This window comes from Coloeus monedula (genome assembly GCF_965178545.1).
Source record: "Coloeus monedula genome assembly, chromosome: Z".
In the NCBI taxonomy this organism is placed as follows: Eukaryota; Metazoa; Chordata; class Aves; order Passeriformes; family Corvidae; genus Coloeus; species Coloeus monedula.
The window spans coordinates 13,640,520-13,662,347 of record NC_138822.1 but is presented as its reverse complement, the minus strand read 5'-3'; the positions used below and the strand labels follow the sequence as shown (position 1 = coordinate 13,662,347).

General features: G+C 38.0%; 1 protein-coding gene across 1 annotated transcript in view; it reads left to right on the top strand.

Moving 5' to 3' along the window:
- The window catches only part of HSD17B4 (hydroxysteroid 17-beta dehydrogenase 4), a 64,262-nt gene extending 46,944 nt beyond the window's left edge, over window positions 1–17,318 (top strand). The window contains exons 21-24 of the mRNA XM_082302150.1: window positions 1,365–1,451; window positions 3,992–4,130; window positions 14,796–14,923; window positions 16,896–17,318. Of these exons, the coding sequence (XP_082158276.1) occupies window positions 1,365–1,451; window positions 3,992–4,130; window positions 14,796–14,923; window positions 16,896–16,985 (444 nt within the window). The 3' untranslated portion in view covers window positions 16,986–17,318. The remainder of the gene's footprint in view (window positions 1–1,364; window positions 1,452–3,991; window positions 4,131–14,795; window positions 14,924–16,895) is intronic.
- Window positions 17,319–21,828: the final 4,510 nt, after the last annotated feature.

The window sequence follows — 21,828 nt, the reverse complement described above, 5'->3', positions numbered from 1 at the left end:
TGAGCAGCTACAGAATTCCAGAATGATAACAGTGCAGAGACTACTGTGTACGAACTCTCCATCTCTAATTACTAGTAGTAAATAGTTTGGTGTCTCATGTGAGCTTTGGAGATTACTGTAGCCATATTTAAAAGGTACTAACACCCAGTCCTGACAGAATTTCTAGAATTGATATATTAACTTTTCCATATACCATGTTAATTAATAGAGTTCATAATAAGCTTCCAAGCCCTTGTAAACAGAGTGAGTTGTTCTGTTGTGTTTAAAGGCTGAATTTGTAGTTATGCTTGGTTTAGTAATTGCTAATATGTAGAGTTTGGTGAATTTTGCTAAGGTTTTTTCTTCTTCCACAACATAGGAGTAACTGATTTTGGATAGAAGTTACAAGGTTTAACAAGATTGTAGAAAACCATCTTAAACAGTTATGAGTTGTGCAGAATTTTGTTTCTTATTGCATGCTGGATTTTTCTGAATTAAAGCCATCTTTGTGTTGAAATAAACTCTGGTTAAATCAAACTAAAGTGGATATACAACTTTGATAGGGTGGTTTGAATGCATTTTCACCATTGTCTGAAGTGCAGTGGCAGCAGGTGACAAGCTGTTTAGCATGGTTTGCATGATTGTTAATGTAGTGCCATAAACTAGGCTGTGATACTTGGTATTCCTCCAGCTTGGCTATTTACCATACACCTCTATATGCATAGTCAGTGCATCAATTTGCCATCTTCTGTTCGCTGCCGTAAGTCAGTATGGTTTGTCACATCCCTCAAAGAGACAATGCCAAATTGAAACCCAGTTTCTTCTCTGAATTAACTATTTCAAAAAATTAATCCAGGAGGGAATTCAGGTATTTTCCATCATTCTTTTTGTAATCTTTCTTGTTTTACAATGCGTAAAAAGCTGTTTCTACTGGAAGTTGCAGTATAAGGCATGTGGAGATAGTGAAATTGCCTAAATGGACTCTTGACAACTGAATATCTACCTTAAGGAAAAACATTTTAGAACAATGTCTTTTTAAGAACTATTTATGAAGAAATATTGACAGCAACTTATAAACACTGGAGGTAAATAAGGTTTTTCAACTGTTTTGTGAACAGAGCATCAGCAATATATATCTTGGTACAATTTCTCCAGAGGCAAATAATTACTTTGCTTGAAGAGCTGTTTGAAAAACATGGTATAACAACTTGCCTCAAGACTACACCACATTTATGAGGTGTTTTTTTTCACTCTGTAACTTTTATGTTTTCTCTTTTCATCTCTGATTTTAAAATACCAGGAATAATACTCCTTAGATGCCCTTCTGTTGTGACTTTTTGCAAACACATCACCTCTTTAATGCATTTTTTTCCCCTCCACTACAGGTCAAGGAGACTGGAGAAGTTGCCATTGCAGGGGGCTATGTGGATATAGTACCAGCATTGGCTAAGCCTGCTCAAGAGCCTCTGATGGTAGGTGGAAGCAATAGAAGTCTTAACTTGCAGAGAAGCATAGTTAGGCTTTATTTTTGCAAAAAACACAGGAAAAATATTTATGTCTCTTACCAGTCTTATTTATTTGCAGTATTCAGAGGAGTTACGAGTTCAGAGATGTTAACACGCATGCTGTTTAAGATACAGATGTAAATTGATCTGTTTGAGAGGAAAATTCCAGTTGTTCTGATGGCTGATGTAGTACGATGTACTTGATGCTAACTGAACTCTCAGGATAAGCATTTTGCTGTATGTTACAAAACAAAGTGGGGCATGTACCAGGGAGGGCCCCATGTTTTGAGAACTTGCATAACTTAAAATTGAAATTATTTCATATAATTTGGATCTGTATTTGTAGAACAATGATTCTGTTTTTATTTTGTAGATGTTGAAGATCAAACTCTGTGTGGGATGTAAAAGTGTGTGACCTTTCTCAATTTTTTCAGAGACACGGGGAGAGTGGCAGGGAAGCATTAGCATAAGTGAAAATGAGATAATGTACTCACAGAAAAGAAGTTTTGTCATTGAATGATTTTGAAATAAGACTCTGAGAGCTGTTTGTACATGTGGTTAGGTCTAGCACAAATATGCAGTTTATACTGTGTATATTTTAAGAAATGCCCTGCATGCACGTATGCCTTAAGCCTTGGGTACCAGACTTCCCACAAAGAATTGTACATGCAATTGTGAGGATGACCTGGGTTCCTAATGTGGTCTAAAAATCGCTTAAGGTAGTGCATAATGTGTTGCCTTAATAAACTGTTAGGTTTTTTCCCCATTGATTCTTGCTTGCAAACAATGAAACTTTAATCCTTTGAAGTTTATGAAAGACTGAGATAGTGACATTCATAGAAAGATTGTGATCACAGAATGACGAATAGTGGATGATACCTGGGCTGCATCCAAAGCAGTGTGGCCAGCAGGGCAAGGGAGGGATTCTGCCCCTCTGCTCTGGTGAGACCCCACCTGCAGTGCTGCGTCCATTTCTGGGGTCTCCTACACAGGAAGGGCATTGACCTGTTGGAGTGAGTCCAGAGGAGGGACATCAAGAAAATTAGGGAAATTAAGCATCTCTCTCATGAGAAAAGGCTAAGAAAATTGGGTTTGTTCAGCCAGGAAAAGAGAAAGCTTCAGGGTGACCTAATTGTGGCCTTTTACTACCTGAAGGGAGACAAAGATGAACTTTTTACAAGAGCATGTAGTGACAGGATAAGGGGGAATGGTATCAAACTAAAGGAGAATAGGTTTAGATTAGATCTGAAGAACAAATTCTTTACTGTGAGTTTGGTGAGGCACTGGAACACATTTCCCAGCTGTGGCTGCCTCATCCCTGGAAATGTTGAAGACTAGGCTGGGTGGGGCTTGGAGCAACTTCCTCGAGGGAAAAGTGTCCCTGCCCCCTAACAGGGGGGTTAGAACTAGGTTATCTTTAGGATTCCTTCAAATTCAGGCCATCCTATGATTCTCTGATTTTTCCAGGAACTTGTTTCTTTTTGCTGCTTGTGTTTAATCTTCTGCTGTTCGGAATTGTTGAATGAAGTTCAAACTTTTAGAACATTTCTGAACTACTTAGATTTTCTTCTTTTTTTAAACTTGGGCATAACAGGTGTTTTTATTTAAGCTTATTTTGAGAAATTAAGGTGCTTTGACAGAAATTTGCTGACAGGGTCAGACACCCACCAGGGAAACCGGCCTGAGTGAGTGAAGATTGGCAAATTTAAAAGCCATTGGGAACCCTATTATATAATGAAAAATCTTAGGTTTAACCAAAGAGGTGACAAGATAGCAGCCTGAGGAGTTTTTTGTTCTGCTGTACAGATAGGTACAGTGAACAATTAAAGCTCTGAGACCTTCTTTGCTCCAGTTCCAGTTAGACGAAAAATGTCACTGAAGTAGCTTCATAAAGTGTAGCCTTTTATCCAGTACAAATATTTGTTAAAAGAAAGACAGTGAAAGGCTTGCAAAATAATGCGTTTGAAAAAGTTGAAAATGTCAATGTAGCTAATCCCACTCTCAAATTTTGTCTGCACTGGAGTTTTGACTGTGTTCATAGTGCAGTATGTTTTGAACATTTTCCATGTCAAGTTCGAGTAGTGTACTGGTAAAAACATTTTTTTGTTCTGAAAACTAACATGACATTCACCGTGGAGAAAGTGGCAGTGGTTATCCTCCAAAGGAAAAAAAGGGCAATTTAGAAACTCTTAGGGCATTAATTAAAAAACATGTCTTAAATTGTAATGATAAATGATAAAAACTGCAAAAGCAAGATTTGAAATAATTTTAAATGAAAATTTGAAATGAAGAATATTCTGCTTGAATGTATTCTTTAGTGCTGATGGTCGCTAGAGGTAATTATTTTGTGGTAGAGAGGTAATTGCTTTTAATAATTCTGCTCAATTGCTTTTAATAATTCTGCTATAGATCCTTTCCAGCACACAATTTTTGAAGTAAGAGACATATTCAGTACCTTTTAACAAAGTTTCAATTTTAAATTCTTCATCCTTTTTTTTTATTTTAAGACTGAAGGGCTGCAGAGTAACCTTGTGTTTGAAGAAATTGGTCGTCGTGTAAAAGAGATGGGAAATGAATTGGTAAAGAAAGTAAATGCCATATTCCAGTGGGACATCACTAAAGATGGAAAAACAGCAATGCAGTGGAGTAAGTTGCAGCATTTATATAACTCCCTGATGCATTTTTATTATGAAGTGGGATTAATTCTATTCATTCTAATTAAACTAATAGCTTGGAACTAAGCATAGTGTAGTAGATAAATATACACTGGGACCTACAGGTCTGAATGCATTCTGGGTGCACAAATGACAAGGAGGTCAGATAAAGTTTGCAGTTACTAACCTTTCTAGGAACATACTTCTGTAACTTGCCTATTTAGATGTAGGCAGAGGCAAACCATCCTTTAGAACTTTAGTGCATTTCTATTTACATTTTACACATTGGATTTCCACTGCACTTAGGAAAGCATGCAAAATTAGCCTAGTAGGAGTATTACAGTAATTAGTCTGCTGGTGATGTACATGCTAACTGATCTAAAACAAATAAGTAATTATTTCTACTGAATTGTTCTTGTCACTTCAGTGAAAATGTAGCCCAATTTGTTTCCATTTAATTTTTCTGAGATCAAGGTTTAATGGAGGCATAATAATGATTTCCCATTGTTTAAGCATGGGACTAGTTGATGACAAGAAACAAAAGCCTGTAATAGCAATGGGTCAGAGCAGAACTGTTTCCTGATTAAGTGAATAATAGAATTGTGTGAAGTGGTCTGATGGGGGCACAACTACGTTCTCAAAAACCTTTTCTTCTTAAATTCTGCTTTGCTCTCTTTATAAGGATACGTGTTTTTGAAAACAACCCCCAAATCTAATTTTATTGATTGGACAGATTTTATTATCTTTGGAAATTTTTTTTGGTTTTTAGTTGGCATGTCTACTGGTGTCTATTGGCAGAGTGTAAAGTTTTTCCAAGGGAAAAAGCTTAGTCAGGTTGTAACTTCCAGACCTTTTTGTGGAGAAGTGAAAGTCTTTGGGTCAAGTCTGGTGCTTAGACTTCTTCTTTTAGATTGGTCTCAGTGGTTGGATGTAGACAAAAGAGTTTTGGGGACGATGCAGGTGAAGTGAGCTGCCTTTTGGCAGGCTGAGGGAGGAGACTCACAGTAGGTCAGATCAGGTCTGCATTATGTTTTTTTCTGTACACTGTGATTTTTTTTAAACTATTGTTACATTTTTACAATATCTGTTATCAAAAAATTGTATAAGAAACTGCTTGTCCTCTTACAGAGCAATTTAGAAGCCTATAATCTCACTTTATCTTTTCCTGATGTTAACCAGCAGAGATTCTTAGTAGCAAGACTACTGTTAACTTTCAGGAAAAATATTATACATAGGTTGACCAGGATAGTAATGTTCTGTTTGCATTGCTTTTTAAGCAGTTTTTGAGGGTTAAGGAGTGATTTCCATTTGGATAGAAGTTAATAAATATTCTGAATATACCTGTGTAGATTATGCCACCTGACTGCCAATACATCAAAATGAGACAAGGGAAATATTCAATAATCTAACTCAGAAATCCTGTCTTAAAATTCATTACTGCTCTTAATCATTTCTACTGTCTGCAGTTTTCCATTTTTGCATGAAGTAATGTAAATTATGGACATGGTTTGAACTTGGATAGAAGGCTTATGAAGTTTTACTTGTGTTTTTGCTTACATTTTTAGATGGTAATTAGAAGTGCATAGGTTAAACTCGTGAATATTTAAAGTGGAAACTTGTGGTTGTTGGGCAATCACTCTATACTCTACATCAGTCTCGTCTATTGTTTCATGCATAACTAAATTTGATATAAGTGATGGTCATGTTTCTAATAACAACCAGAAAACTATTTCAGGTTGATTGATCATTGACTTTAACTTTGGAACTGCTTTATAGATCGCCTAAATTCAATACTATGTATGTCCAGTGAATAGAGGGACAAGTCACTGGAGGAGAAGTTGGTTGAGGGGTGTTCCAAGACACGATTAAAATTTCTCACTCCGGAAGTTCTGAAACTGCAAGTTGCTGAACGCAGAATGAGCATACTTAGAGATTTAGGCCTAAGCAGTGCCCTTACCTGCCTCATGAGACCAAGTTTTATTAGAGTGGAAACAGGTGAATGTTTTTGCTATTGTATTCAGATCAAGAGAGTGCTCCTTCTTCGAATAAATCAATAGTCTTTTGTTCTCTCCTGTTTCTCCTAATGAAGCAGTAGGAGGAAGGTACTGCCTTCTTCCTACTCGTATGTCCCTAGCTAAAAGGGATTAAATAGACATAACTTCTGTTTGTCCCTTTGCTTCTGTTCCAGTGAAAATTTTCTGTACTATAATATTAATTTGGAAAAACCTTAAAGCTCCCTGTGGGATGGCGGGTGGAGGAGCTAATCTAATATTTTAAACATTTCCTGTTGCTGACCGCTGTTGAGAGCTGAAATGAAACATTTACAGAGTCTTGGAAAAGTTACTGTGAATATTTTTACAGTGTGGTCAGTTCCTTCAAGCATATGAATTACTGCAACATCTGTGGTGTAGTAAATATGTAAGGCTGAATGTAAATATCTAGGTGACCCAGCAGGGTGTCTGCAGAAAATGTTGTTTACTTTTCCCTTCAGGAGTATTGGTATGCTACTACGTCCCTTGTATATCACTCTTTTTGAAAGAACTTCCTGTGTCATCCTATTTCTGTATTTGTTTGTGTTTTCTGAATATTTTTGTGTGTCTTTGAAAGTACTTATAGGATGAAGAAAACAGGAGTTGGTTAGTACTAAAATAGTTAAAGTCCTACAAATAATCAAAATATTAAACTTTCATATTGTCAATATGAAAATAGTTAGGAAAACTCACTAGCAGAATGTCAGGAGCTATGACACCTGTAGTGTCAGCCTTCACTGTTTGTCCTTATATGGATCAAGAGCCATCTACTGTTGATGTCTATTCAACTCCTATGGTACATTTTTAATGGCAAGGTATATATGTATCTGCATGATGGAATTTTTATTTTGGGAATATTTGAAAACACTTTCCTGCCATTAAAAACCATATACCCAAACAAACACAAAGCAAAATACCTCCCAAGAGGTGAGTACTTCAGATTTATAAGCAGTTGCCAACTTAATTCTTTTTGTTTGTTTGCATATTTTATATTATTATTCAGTATTCAAGAGCATGATCTTGTACTGTCTCTTCTACCAGATGCTGGTATAATTTATTTTCCATGGTTAATGTGGAAGAAGATGGTAGTTTATGAGTTTACATTCAAAGGAAGACAGCTTTCTTGCAGTTAGGATATTGTCAATAATCCAAAAGATTTCTGAATTTATGTGATCTTTAGAAGATCTCTATCTGGTCATCAGCAAGACTTTTGTAATGCAGATGAGTGCTGACAGTTCAGAATATGTAACATCAGCAGTGTCATTTGCTGACTTGAATGCTTGACTTTTTCAGTTGTTAGTGTAATGTAAGCTTCTGTACATAATTAGAAATTTTATTGGCAAGTTAATTTTTTACTTTAGAAACTTAAAATGGTAGTAAGATGTTACCTTTGCTATAGCTTGAATTTATTTCTATGTCACTATTTTGACTGGTTTTCAAACATGCTTCAGAATTTAATGTTACTCAGCTCTGTTAAGTAGAATTGCACTCTTTACCATGTATTTAAATTTGGCCTGGTAGTTATTAGTTGATCTTCTGTGTACAAGCATTTTAAATCATTTTTGTAAATATTATGCTGCTAGATTAGATCAATTCTGAGCTATCTTTCTGTCTTTTCTAAGTAAAAGTGCCATTTTGGAGGGTTGATCCCATAATGTAAATAGCAACAAGAAAGCAAAAAGGAAAATATGACGTTAAAATTAATTTAGAATTTGGTTCACGTAGCTAAATATTACATACTTTTTCAGTGTATGGTCAAAATTCTTGACAACTTATCACTGAAACAACTAATATGTGAAGAGGAATATTATTGTGGCTGAGTTTTTTGTTTTGTTTTAAGCCATGACTTGATGTTAATTAATTCATTATCTGTCTTCTTTTCAAGCCTCTCTTTTTAAGGGCCTCCCAGGCCTTTACGAGCAGTGTTTCTGATTCTTTTGGGCTACTTGCTAGGCTTCTTTCTCTTATTACATTGGATATATAGTTCTGTCTTGTATTTTAATTTTTTGACTTGTCACCTTTGCACAGCTTTTGTGCTGTTGTGATAACTGTGGCAGTTGACTGTGCTGGAAACAATCTGGGCCCTGCAAGCCCGTTGCTGTCTTACTCAATGATTGTAACTCCAGCATCTTCTGCTAATGTCCTTTAGCCTCTTAGAGATCTGGGAAGGAAGCAGAAGAGAGAAGGCAGCAGCCACAGCTTGAGTGCTGTGTCCAGTTCTGTGCCCCTCAGTGCAGGAACGGCACTGAGGAGCTGGAGCATGTCCGGAGAAGGGCCTGGAGTACAAGTCTAATGAGGAGTAGCTGAGGGAGCTGGGGGTGTTTAGCCTGGAGGAAAGGAGGCTCAGGGTGCACCATATCACTCTCTACAATTGCCTGCAAAGAGGTTATAGGCAAGTGAGAGTCAGTCTCTTCTGCCAGGTAGGAAATGACAGGACCAGCAAAAATGGCCCCCAACCATGGGATGTTCATGTTGGACATCAGGAAGAATTTCTTGATGGAAAGAATAGGCTACCCAGGGAGGTGCTGGGGTCAGTATCCGTGAGGTGCTCAAGAAATAACTTGAGTGTGGCACTCAGTGCTATGGTCTAGTTGTTAAGGTATTGATCTGTCAAAACTTGGACTTGGTGATCTCAGAGATCTTTTCCAACCTTAATGATTCTCTGATTCTGTGAAATTTGTTCTCATGTATGCTGTCATTCTGCAGGAATGACTTTTAAGGAACTATAAGGAACCAAAAACTCTCTTTTTTTACGGTATTTACATTTATTTCTAGCGTTTTAACTGCAGTTGTTAAGAGACCTTCTGATCTCTACTTTCTGCAGTAAACCAGGATTTTTATAAGTTTAAGTGAAGGGAAATTTGTGAGTTGAATTTGGCTTTTGTTGTTACAGAGACACTTCTTGATGGAGGCACTAGTATTATAACACTAGCTGTTTAGGCAGCAGTGGGCTTTCCTTTTACGGAGTGCTCTGTGGATGGTGTGAAGGCATGGGGAGGTGTAGAACATTAGACGTGCACTCAGGATATGAAATTCTGGACAGCTCATCTGCTGTTTAAACAATGTTGAACTGTAGCCCCTGACAACTGGCCTTAATTAGTGGTATTTCTGTATAAAAGCAAGCTGTTCTAAATCAAGAGGATGCTGAAAATCCTTTTAAGATGACAAAGCAAGTATCAAAACCTAAGTAGTAAGTGTAGGGGTACTGAAGCTACCTTCTGTCACTTTTTAACAAAAACCTTAATTGACACCCACCCCAGCTTTCTCCAGTTTGCTTCACTACCTAAAGCATGCTTTGCTCTCTCCTGCATATTTATTACTGTACAACAATTGCCTTTGTTTTCAGGGGTTATAAAATATTAATCTTTTTTTTTTTTTTAGAGTTAAGGTACTTCATTTCAACTTCTCTTTTCATAGAGAAAAGTTAATGCTGTTGAGATCTGTTAGCTGATAGCTAATGGTGCTCTAGAACAGTACTCAGATGAGTTTGCCCATCTGTTGCTTTTCTTTGTGTTTCTGAAGTTAGTGCTGAAGGCAGGAGATGTTTCTGTTCCTTTCTAGTTCTCAGAAGAATAAAACTTTGTTATGAGAACTGGAAAGAAATCGTTACATGTAGTCAGTTGTGGATAGCTGACAAAAAAGGTGAAATTGCTCAATAATTTATGATGCAATATGACTTCAGGCAATGAAGAATGGATGATAGTTGTTTTCTTTTGCTTAGAAGATGAGCCTTATATTGCCCTTGTTTAGCCACTGTAAAGCAGAATAAAACCCAAACCAAACAAAAAAGTCTTGACTGTTTTTTCTCCTAGGAAGTGTAAGGCACTCTTCAAAGTTGAAACAAAATCTGTACACCAAATACTAGATTTTTAGGTTTTTGACAACCTGCTATAAAATGTCAGTGTCTTCTGTTTTGTCTAGTGTTTCAATTTCTATATATGTGAATTTTTCATTCTTTTTATTACATCTCTTACAACAGCATCTTGTGGATGATAATAATTCATAGATTCTTAATTATTGTAACACTTATGTATCCAAGCAACAGTTTGAAGGAAAACTAGCATTTCATTCACTTGAACTTCTTGATTCTACTTTTCTGCCAGACGTGTAATACTAGAATTTTACATATTTAAGAAGGCAATTAGTTTTTAAAATGGGTTTTGGCTTTGAGGTTAGTTTGTGTTGCCACACAGTAAGGGGGAGTACCCATACCCATGTTGCAAACATCAACCGTGTGAATGGCTAGCAGAGCTCTAGCTGTAGCAGCCATGGAGGGTCTGCATGTGCTCAGGAGCAGAGGACACTGGAGGCACTCTTAGGCTGCTCCTCTTTACTGGCAGCACTGGAGCTGCAGTGGCAGTGTGGAGGGCAGACCTGGCAGCTACCCATGTCTGCAGCCACCTGAGCTCTAACGTGGCTGCCCCAGTGCCACATCCTTACTGAGCTGGCTGCCAGCTGCACTGGCGACACGCTAGCTATGGCCACAGAGTGTAATCCAGCACGTGTGTGCAGACAACTTGCATAGTCCTGCATCAAGACCATTTCTTGCTACAGCAGGCAGCTGTGTTTTGTGTATATATATATAGCTTTATCTCATAAAGTTGTATTTTACATGAGGGCACTCTCTCTGGTCATTGGAAAGCTAGGATTTTTCTGCTCTGATGCTTGGAACCTGTTCTGGCATTCAGCTTGTGTCTTTCATTGCTAGTTTATTTGTCCATGAGCCAGTGCTCTAGTCTCAACTGTCTTGAATATTCTATAGGTCAAGAGGGAAGAAAATGGATTGTGTATGTTTCTAATCCTTCTGTTTGTTTTTCTGCCCTGAAAAAAAATTGAATGAGCAAGTTTCTGTGGTAATACTTCATTCTTTATAAGGAGGGGAATTACTGTCCAATATATTTTGGATCACTCTTTCTCCACAGTGGCACCTTTTTTTTTCACCTTTTTTTTTTTTTTTACTACTTGCATTAGAGAGGTCAACTCATTTATGATGAAGCCTACAAAAATGAATGGATAAAGTAGCAATAGAAGGTTCTCTGTGTTTTTGTGGAAAAGACAGTTTTGCTGTCACAGAATGCTCTGCTTTTGTGGCTGCTCAGTAATTTTTTTTCATTTTTTTTCTTCCTTATCAAAAATCTTAATATTCTTTAAAAAGAATACAGAAGCAGTGGAAATAACATTTTCACCTTTTTGGGAAAGGAATATATGACTAGATCGGTCCTATTTTTTTTTCTTTTTTATTTCCTTTTTTTTTAAATTTGGAATTTCTAGTAAGGATTAACTTGATATGAGGTTAAGGATTTGAGGTGATCAGCTTGACTTCGGTGTCCAGCAAGGTTATGGAGCAGGTCATCTTGATTGTGATCACTCAGTACATATGGGACAACCAAGGGGCCAGGATCACAGCCAGCACAGGTTTAGGAAAGGCAGGTCCTGCCTGACCAACCTGGTCTCCTTTTATGACCAGGTGACCCACCTGGTGGATGGGTCTACCTCAGCAAAGCCTTTGGCACTGTTTCTCACAGAATTCTCCTGGAAAAGGTGGCAGTCCACATCTTGGAAAGGCATAATCTTTCCTGGGTAAAAATCTGTATGAATAGCTGGGGCCAAAGAGTGGTGGAGCCAGTCACTAGTGGAGTTCCCCAAGGCTCAGTATTGGGGCCAGTCCTGTTTAATCTCTTTAATATCATCTTTTTTGATCTGGATGAGGGGATTGACTGTCCCCTCAGTCATTTCACAGATGACACCAGCTTGGGTGCAAATGTTGATTTGCTGGAAGGTAGGAAGGCTCTGCCGAGAGATCTGTACAGGCTGGATCCATGGACCAAGGGCAGTTGGATGGGGTTCAGCAAGGTCAAGTGTCAGGTCCTGTCCTTGGGTCACAACAACCCCAAGCAGTGCTACAGACTGGGCAAAGAGTGGCTGAAAAGCTGCCCAGTAGAAAAGGATCTGAGGATTTTGGATGACAACTGGCTGAACATGAGCCAGTGGATGCACAGATGTCGAAGAAGGCCAATGGCATCCTGGCCTGTATCAGCAATAGTGTGACGAGCAGGACCAGGGGCAGTGATTGTCCCCCTGTACTCGGCACTGGTGAGGCCACACCTCAGGTGCTGTGTCCAGTTTTGGGACGCTCACAACAAGAAAGACATTGAGGTACTGGAGTGAGTCCAGAGAAGGGAAAATGGAGCTGGGGAAGGGTCTGGAGGACAGGTCCTGTGAGGGAGCTGGGGGTGTTTAACCTGGAGAAACAGAGGCTTGGGGGAAACCTTACCCTCTGTACAACTGCCTGGAAGGAGGGCGTAGGCAGGTGGGGGTTGGTTTCTCCTGCTGGTTCCACAGCCAGCGACATGACAAGAAGAAATGGCCTCAAGCTGCACCACAGGAGGTTCGTATTGTACATCAGGAGAAATTACTTCACAGAAAGGGTGGAGTCCCTGGAAGTGTTAAAGGAACAACTTGCTGTGGTCTAGTTGTCAAGGTAGTGATCAGTCAAAGGTTGGACTCAATGATCTTGGAGGTCTTTTCCAACCTTAATGATTCTGTGATTTTGTAAATGTGAAAGGTTTACCTTGATTATGGGTGCCATGATTATGCAATGTTTGAAGGTCTGGTTGTGCTTTGAGAGGTTACTGTTAATCGTAGATACTGACTGGTAAATTATGGTCTTGGGATTTGGCTAGGAAATGGAGAAGGAGGACAAGGACTGTAATAGTATAAGTGATATATCTTAATGTACTACAATGCAACAACTGTTAATTATGTACTATATTCAAAATGAAATGCGTCATTATAACTTTTCTGAGTCACTACACCTTTTTAAATCTTTTTTGTCACCTAAAATTGACACTGCTGAGACTGATGGATGAGTATTATCAGTAAAGTATGTCAAAATGCTTTTCAGCCAGTACTTAGTGAAGAAGGAGAAGTTGTGTCTTGGGTATGTCAGGCTTTCAGCATTTGGGTTCCTTCTGGAGCAGTGTAGGAAGGGTAGGGACAGGAAAAAAATCTAGTGCCAGCAGAATGAAGTACAAGAAGGGATTCCTAAGGTCCAGAAGTAATTCAAAACAATTAAGAACTGTAGGCATCCTAGACACCATGTCTGTGGTTTGTGAATTAATCTGTTGGGCTTGCTGGCATTGCTGTTTGGCTCAAAGGGAGCAGTTCCTACACTGGCATGGTGTGTAACATTGCCAGCATTTGGGTAGAGCTGTATTTTAAAAGCACATGGACAGTTAGGCTTGGTTAACTTAGTGTGAGAGCTGGTATCCACTCTCAGAGTTTGGTTTGTGCGTGCAGCTTGCACTTCATGATTCAGTAGATGATTTTCTTGATTTTTGTTTTTCTAATAATAGTCTGTGCCTGCGTAACCTACAGGAGTAATGTGTAAAGGCTCACATATGTTAGACTATATAGCTACGGTTTCGGATCACAAGGATGTTACACAGCTCCTACCCACAAACACAAATGTATAGATAATTCATCTGGTACTCAGTAACCTTTTTAATTTCTTCCCATATTGCCTGAAGTTAGTGATATGCATTAAATCTGTTCCATAAATTATAATTCACCTTAAAATCAACTGGAAAATAATAATCCAGTACATCACTTCTCACTGAGCAATTTTGTATACTTAAGTCCTCTTCTAGTTCTGCCATAACTGGATAAATATTACTTTCAGAAAATGAAAGACTTAAATAGACTAAAGCTACTCTCAATCTTTATCGTTTCCCTTACCCTGTCAAAAAAATTATTTGGAAGAAATTTGCACATAAGAGAGTTTATGCAGAAACAAGTCTCCATGGTTAGGTGAGGCCCTAAAATTTGTCCATGAAGAGCAGCCAACTTGGCAGCCATGATTCTGTGATGAGAGACGCCATGTCCTTACAGGACTATCCACATGAATAACGTGTGGGATGGGGGGTGATGGATCAAGAGGCAAAAGTGTAAAGGAAAGATGGGAATTTGTAAAATCTGATAATTACTTGGCACAGCACATCCTGTCAAAATACTCTTCTAAACAAATGACACAATACCTGATAGTGTTAGCTTTGTAATAGATTATTTTGGCAGGTCATTTGGCGTGGGAAAAGAACTCTCTGAAGCTACAGACACTTGGAGGAATTTTTGTCTTTCCCGAAGAGAAAGACAGATAACTGGCAAGGCTTTAAACACTCCTTGCATGAAGCAGAATAGGCTATATTATATTGCCTGTGGGACAGACCAGGGAAAATGCAGCAGTGTGTCCGAACACAGCTATGTTTGCCTTGTCTGACTATAGGATGTTTTTGAACTTGAGAGCTTTATTACTAACTTGAACATTTTTGCAATAATTGCACTAATTAATATCTTGTGCATCTTTAACATCATTCAAAAATAGTTTTTACCATCGCTGCAAGAATTTTAAATGACAGTCCTTGCTGTAAACACCCTCCCCTTTAGTACAGGAATAATTTTTTATTTTCTTTCATTGATGAAGAAGAATGAAACCTAATTTATTTTATAAGTGGCTGATAGCTCAAGATTTATGTTTAGGCTGGATGTTCTATAATAATAGGTAAGGAAAGTACTGTTCTTAAGCCTGAAAATTTTATCTTTATTAAACTATCTTTACTTTTATTTCTCAGCAATTGACTTAAAGAATGGCTCTGGAGCAGTGTATCAAGGACCTGCCAGAAGTTCTGCTGACACCACCTTCACTCTCTCGGATGAGGATTTCATGGATGTGGTACAACAAAAGATCAACCCCCAAAAGGTAAAGCCTGGGTGTCATAGACATACTCTCTTGTATGTAGACATATTGCTTGCCTTAAATCAAGCTGTGGTTCATGACTGTTCGCATTCTGAAATCCTAAACCCTGGGATGTTTTGGCAGTGCAGACCAGAGTCAATGAGGTATAAGCACATCAGTACCTTGTACTGAATTTGCCAGAAAGCATGAGGAGACATTTATGCCATCTTTGTCATGTGTAGACAAAGATAACCACAAAGGGCTAAAGCAGGGCCCTGGTAACACCAAGGCTGTGGGTTTGATACCTGTGTGGGCCATTCCCTTTTTAGTTGGACAATGATTCTTCTGAGTCCCTTCCAACTCAGACTACTCTGTGATTCCGTAACATAAAGCCTGGCAACACAAGATTAATAGTTTGTTTGCTTTCTGGTGCTTCACGGTGTACGATTTGCAAGCTTAGATTTGTCAGTTTGGTCATTCAAGCTGTTTTGATTGTTGTGCTGCAGGAAGTTGATGTTTGTTGCAATGGTCCGATTTATTGCTAGTACTGCAGCAAAGAGAAATGTCAAGACAATGCATGCATGTAGATGGTCAAAATTCCCCCAAACCAGGGTATTTTTCAGGGAAAGAAGGATTTAAGGAAGGTCTATAATCTGGGTCTGGACTTCTAGCTTGTTGGAGTAATCAACTGCTTAAAACTACTAATTTTACAAATAAAACAGCCTTGTGCAAAAGTAAATTAAACTGTCACAAATTTAATATGTCAGCTTACAGATTAAAGCTTGAGCAAATGAAAACTTTAATTAAACTCACCATATATCAAACAGTTCTTTTTCTTTGATCCCAAGCAGAAGTTGTTGGAGACTTTGATTGTGAAATTGGAGACTAATGATCATGGCAAATGTTTGTTATGAGTCTTACATATCACATGAGTAAAATCCTTTGTGACCCTCTGTATACAGCAGGCATAAAGCATAAACAAGATGTTGATGTCTAATCATCAGAATGCTAAAGAACAGTGACTGCAATTCAGGAATATCATCTATGCATAGGTGTTACTGTTTCCTTTGAGTTTCTGTGAAGTTTTTCATTTGAAGAAGCTCAAAGAATCCATTAAAATTCTTTTCTGCTGGCTCTTTCTATTCTTTATATGAATGTATTTCAAGCTAATGGAGCTACGCAAAAGCACATTTAAAGAACTTTCAAAGAGTTTTCAAACTGCAAAGCCACAGCAAAGCAAAACTAGTTTTAAAAAAATACAAACTAGATTGAAACAGGGTATACAGCTCTTTGAAGTAGGGAAAATAAAAATGTAATATACCAGCATTGAAGTGAAAATACTGGTTGATCTATAACTCTTCAAATGCAACGAAGTCTTGCTTATTTCCTGTTTGTTGTAATATGCTATGTACAAAACCATTGCATTTCTTCAGGCTATGTGTGTTATGCATTTTGCAAGTTTGTGTTTGTATTTGTTCTGAATTTGAGTGTGTAGCTTACATTTTCATTAGGTCTTTAGTTTTCATTATATAACCTTTTAATTCCATTTTTTCATTTCTTGTAATGATACATGGATATCTGCAGCATGAGGGGATGATGCTGGGAGCTTTATCTTTGTGCCCTGCTGAAGTTTTGCCATCAGCTTCTGTGAAGGCATTTGTCTTACACCTGGAGAAGTCCTCTGTGCTATATGTAGAAAGGAAACAGAGGCCACTGAAGTTGCTTTGTATTTATTTTATTTTATTTCTTTCCCTGAGTGACAGACTTCGCCTTGTCTGCACTATAGATAAAAAAATCTGGTTCTGGATGGTATTAGAAATGAGCAGTTTTTGTTAATAGCTGATAACCATTAGGCACTGTGCACTGAAGGCTTTCTCCTGATGGCTAAATAACCATTCTTATCTTTGTTGTCTTGTTTCGTTCTAGCAGCTGTTTGGTTTGTGAGTAAACAATTGAATACATGCCTTTTTTCCCCCCAATCTTCTGTTCCTTTTAGGCATTCTTTTCTGGTAAACTAAAAGTGAAGGGGAACATCATGCTGAGCCAGAAATTGGAAATGATCCTGAAGGATTATGCCAAACTCTGAACTGCTTGATCGTCTACCACAGCAATGAAGAACTTTAGAAGATAAAAACTCAATTAGTTCAGAACCAATGATTTGCAGGCTAGTTAACATCAATGTACTGATTCATTATACTGCTAATACACAAGCTGATTTAATCGCTGTAGACAGAAGTTATGAAATGAACATAACTGTTACTATTGTCCCTTTTTAGTTTCTCAGCAATGGTAGAGAATCATACTTTTCTCATTGCACATCTTTATCTAAATAAAATGTATGTAGTTCTTACAATGAAGCATATATTTCTATGTTAATTCTGAAGAAAATTAAACCAATAGACTTCTTTAATATCTCTTTCTATGTGTCTGTCAGTCTTCATTCATGTTGCCTTAGGTAGATTTAGCTTCTATGAGTCTATGTGGTTTCTTATTAAAACTAATGTTTTGTGTCTCAGACTCTCACAATTCTATCAAAATTGAAGATGGAAGTAAATTCCATTTATTTACATTTTGTCATTATGTGGTTTTTTTCTGCACCGGAAAAAACTCTTGGAACTTCGGAACTCATATTGATTAGTCATTTTCATATGTTTTTCTTGTAAATTACTTGCAAAGTGGTTAACCTTAATTCTTTAGGAGAAACTTCTTCAAGTGAGAGGCATTAACGCCAAAGGCCATCACTGTAACCAAATTGTTCTTCATGTAGATTCATTCTCATGAGGGCCAGCATGATGGCAGCAGGGAAAGATGGAAGTGAATTCCTCATTTTGAACCTATGGCCAGAACTGAGTAAGCAGCTGTGGCCATATGTTTTCCTGAAGAAAGTATGCTCTTAGTCACTGATTGTCACATGAACACTTGGAAATTTGATTTCATCAGTGTGACCAACATTTTGTGTGCTCAGTTATCTTTTTTTCACCATCAGACTGTGTTGAAACTTTTTGAAGATGGAAGAATTCAGGCCATCTAAGGCTTTTCTTCTTGGTCAGAGGAGGCCTTATTTTAGAAGATGAAATTTTAAATTTTTTTTTTTTTTGGTCCCAACACTGGTAGGTACTTCCATTGCTTGATTTTTGAGCAGACTGTAGCCATTAAGGAACCCTATGGGGCTGCAGATGAGCTTGACAGTTTGAGAATAAATTGTGCATGTTCTAATAATAAATCATATTCTCAACAAATTTATTTCTTCACAGCTATACTATCAGCCCGTTCTTTGGTTCAGGTGTGAAAACATGAATCTTAATTATGTCAACAAGTATCCCACATAATTTACATCATAAATAGACGGGAAACAGAACAAGTAAGTTTTCTGTCTCAAAGAGGCCATCAAGTAGAAATGATCGAAGAAGTGTCCTCTTACCACTTAGCATTTACTTTTTTCACAGCAGTCATTTTCATATGTAATAGGACTTAATAATTGCTTGTATGGCCCAGCTTCTGTTTATCAAGCAGGTTTGTGTCAAATAGGTAAAGGTGTCTTCTACTAGTTTCTCTCAAGATATTGTATGAGAAAGAGAGATTTATTCCAGCTTTATAATTTCATGCATGTACCTGGTATACCAAACATGCCATTTTTCTACCTACATCTTTCCTGCCTATAAATCTATATATAATGCCATAAAAATATGCATATTAAGAAAAAGGAACTGTGAGTAACTAACTTTGAGACTGGGAGGGCAATTACCAATACATCTATATAGGAATATGGTATTTATTGTAACTTAAGTGGTCTCTATAATTCACAACAGCTGATTTTTTTTTCAACTCCATAAATAGTTTGAAATTTGGAAGTACTGCTTCACAAGGAGGGAACAGAGTGCTAATAGCCTTTTTTTTCTTTCCTGTATTTAAGAGAGAAGCAAAAATATTCAGGCGAGGGAAATTGAAATCTGTTGCAATTTAACAGGTTGGAGATTACTAAAGAACGTAGTTTTACTAAACGTGTAGGTATGTGTTGGTTGGGGATGAAAGAATTACCCATTTATAGCTACTCTTGTGATTTCTACCCTGCATAGTTTCAGCTGGACCCAAAATCCACATGCCTCAGTTGTATCCCCAATTCTGGCCTTAATTAAAAACACAGAAGATATACCCCAGAGTTACACTGCTGTTTGGCATCTGTACATCCTTGACTTTACTCTGGCCTCAGCTTTCTCCTGTGCCATGGATTGGTCATAGATGTTAACCTTGAGTGGAACAGAAAGTCCTGCTCTTCCTTTTGCTTCCCATACCCAGGCTACCTGAACACGGCTCTCAGTATTGTGATAGTCTTTTCTAGGAGCATAACTCAGGTGTTTAATTCTTTAATCTGTTTTATGGCCCGAATAGCCACTATTGATTATTTCGGCTTCTTGGTTTTATTTCTAGCCTGATGTATTTACCCTAAGAATGTTCTCATTAGCTGATCCTGGTTAGTAACTTGACATGTTTACTGTTGAAGGTAAGGTCAGTCTGCTGTGTTGAACATACATGATGTGGTTCGGAGGTTTTGGCTTTTGTTTTTTTCCTAGTACTTGGAAACTTTCTGTTTATGGTTGCTAGCTTTTGGGAGTAGTATTCTCAAGAACAAGTAGTTAACTCAGTATTTTTACAAGAATCTATGGAAGGGGATGTTAGCCAGTTTGGAAGGTGGTTGGTTGAGCATGAATGATTCTCAGCTGCTTTCATCTAGAACAGTCTTTTGTCGCAGCGGGGATTACTGCAACAAGTATATTTCAAACCAGGAGTCCCGTGGAAACCGAAGTATATATGGACAGATTCGTGGTAGATGTTTCAGAGATGTTTATTTCTCCAGCCACATGGCCGGGGCTCTGCTCAGGAACTCCCCGGTCACGGGACCCCAGGGTCCTTGGCCACCCCGGGAAACACAAACCAACCAATGGGGAATGAGACTGACCAGGGGCAGGGAGACCCCGTGTCTCCCCCCCAGGGCCCCTCTCCCAGGGCTCCATGGCAGGGGAGGGACCCCAACAGTCTTTCTGTTTCAGAGTATTGTCTTTCAAACCTGTCCATATCATTTTTGTCTGGAGTTGTTTTGGAAACCTTTCCTGTCATATAACTGCAACAGTACCAGTGTAGTAGTGGCAGGTCCTAAAGACATGCAACAGCAACACATCATGTTGTTTCAGGGTAGCTGCTTCTTTGAATATTCTTTCTTTGCCAGTAATGAGTGCCTTGGATTGCAAAGCCACACTTGTTTACCAAACAGCTCAGATCAGTGTTCTTCAGTGATATTGCAAAATCTAGTAGAAAATAAGGAGGCTTTTGGGTGCCACATTTCAGCAGTAAGATTCTTAGCAGTGCACATACTCTCTTTAATATGGAGTAGAAGATTGTCTGTCCTTTATTGCCATATGTGCCTTACAGAGTTTTGATTAGTAGTGTGAAAAAGGTGATGTCTGGACATGAATGTAAAGTCTGGACATCAGATTTCATGACAATGAGATAATGAGATAAGAATTCAGTTGTTCATCTTATTGGAACAACTGAGTTACTGCTAAACATGGCACAGTATCATTTTATTTCTCTTTTTCCTTCTCCTTACATTCATTACAGTCTTCCTGCTGGGTTGCAATCCTCCAAAAAGTAAATTGTGGCTCTACTGGCATATGTCCTCCTCAGTCATTTATGGGTTTTCTAATTAAAGGAGGAGAGCAGTAATAATGGATGGGGTAAGTTTATGCTTTCTAGTCAGTGGAATTGTTCTTAATTAGTTTATTTCACAGGAGTTCAATACACCTTCCAGCTACCATCAATAATTACAGTTAACAGTTCTTTAAAAGTTGACAAGTGCATTCATAATCAGAGAATATTAAAATGAGTAAAAGTGGGGAGGAGCAGAGGCATGAGAAGTGGTGAACTTGAGCAACTACAGACTGAGGAACTTGGATGCTTTCTCCTCTAAGGCTTATTCCCATCTCCCTTTGAGGAGCTCACTCCTAAGGGTTATTTGTTCACTGGGCAGCATTCCCTGTAGAAGGTTCTTCATCACTCAGGAGTTAGTTCATTAAATTAAAAAGCTTTATGAAAAATGGAATGATTCAGTGGTATAATAAATAAAGTATTATATGTTGGATAAACAGGCATTTTTAAATAGTTTAGTATACTTAAAAAAAAAAAAAGACTCTCTAATATAATGCAATATACCCCAGCAGAGGTTAATGTCACTGAAATTATGTCTTCTATTTCTTTCCACAACCCTTGGGGGCAGAGTAGCATTCAGAAGGTGATGACTTTGTTCTTACATAACATTGCCTCCTTCTAGCATGAACAAAGATCTGTGTAAAGAAAGGCTAAGTCTCACTACAGCGTTTCCTTTCTGAGCATAATCTTTGAAAGGGTAAAGGGAGAAAAGGAAATATTAATATCTCCACATTCCTGCAATTTTTTTTATTCTACTTCAGTTGGTGCAGATATCTTCCTACTCGCGTGAGAATGAGTTCTCCACGATTCATCTGCATAAGAAATTTTGTCCTTTAGGCTGTTTGCTGTTTCTCCAGCAGACTGACCTAAAAAGCATCAGACATCAGCAGATATGAAGTCAGTTAGGAAAAATAAAATAGACTATGAATGTGGTTTCATTTATATGACTTCAATATTAGCCTCATGATACAATTCAAATGTTTCATCTGTGAAAATCAGTTCACTGAACTGGCATGACAGGATCTTAGATGAGTGGGTAGGCTGAGCTCTGTAAGAGGTGCATCTGTTTGTATCTCAGTGAATACTATCAAAGTTCCCATTGTCTGCTAACTTAAATCACATATTGAAGGGTCACTGTGTCTTAAAGATAGAATCAAGCAAGGTATAATAATATGTAAAACTGTCCAAATTATATGGTGTAATGGTGCGTGCATCTTTCTAAGAGC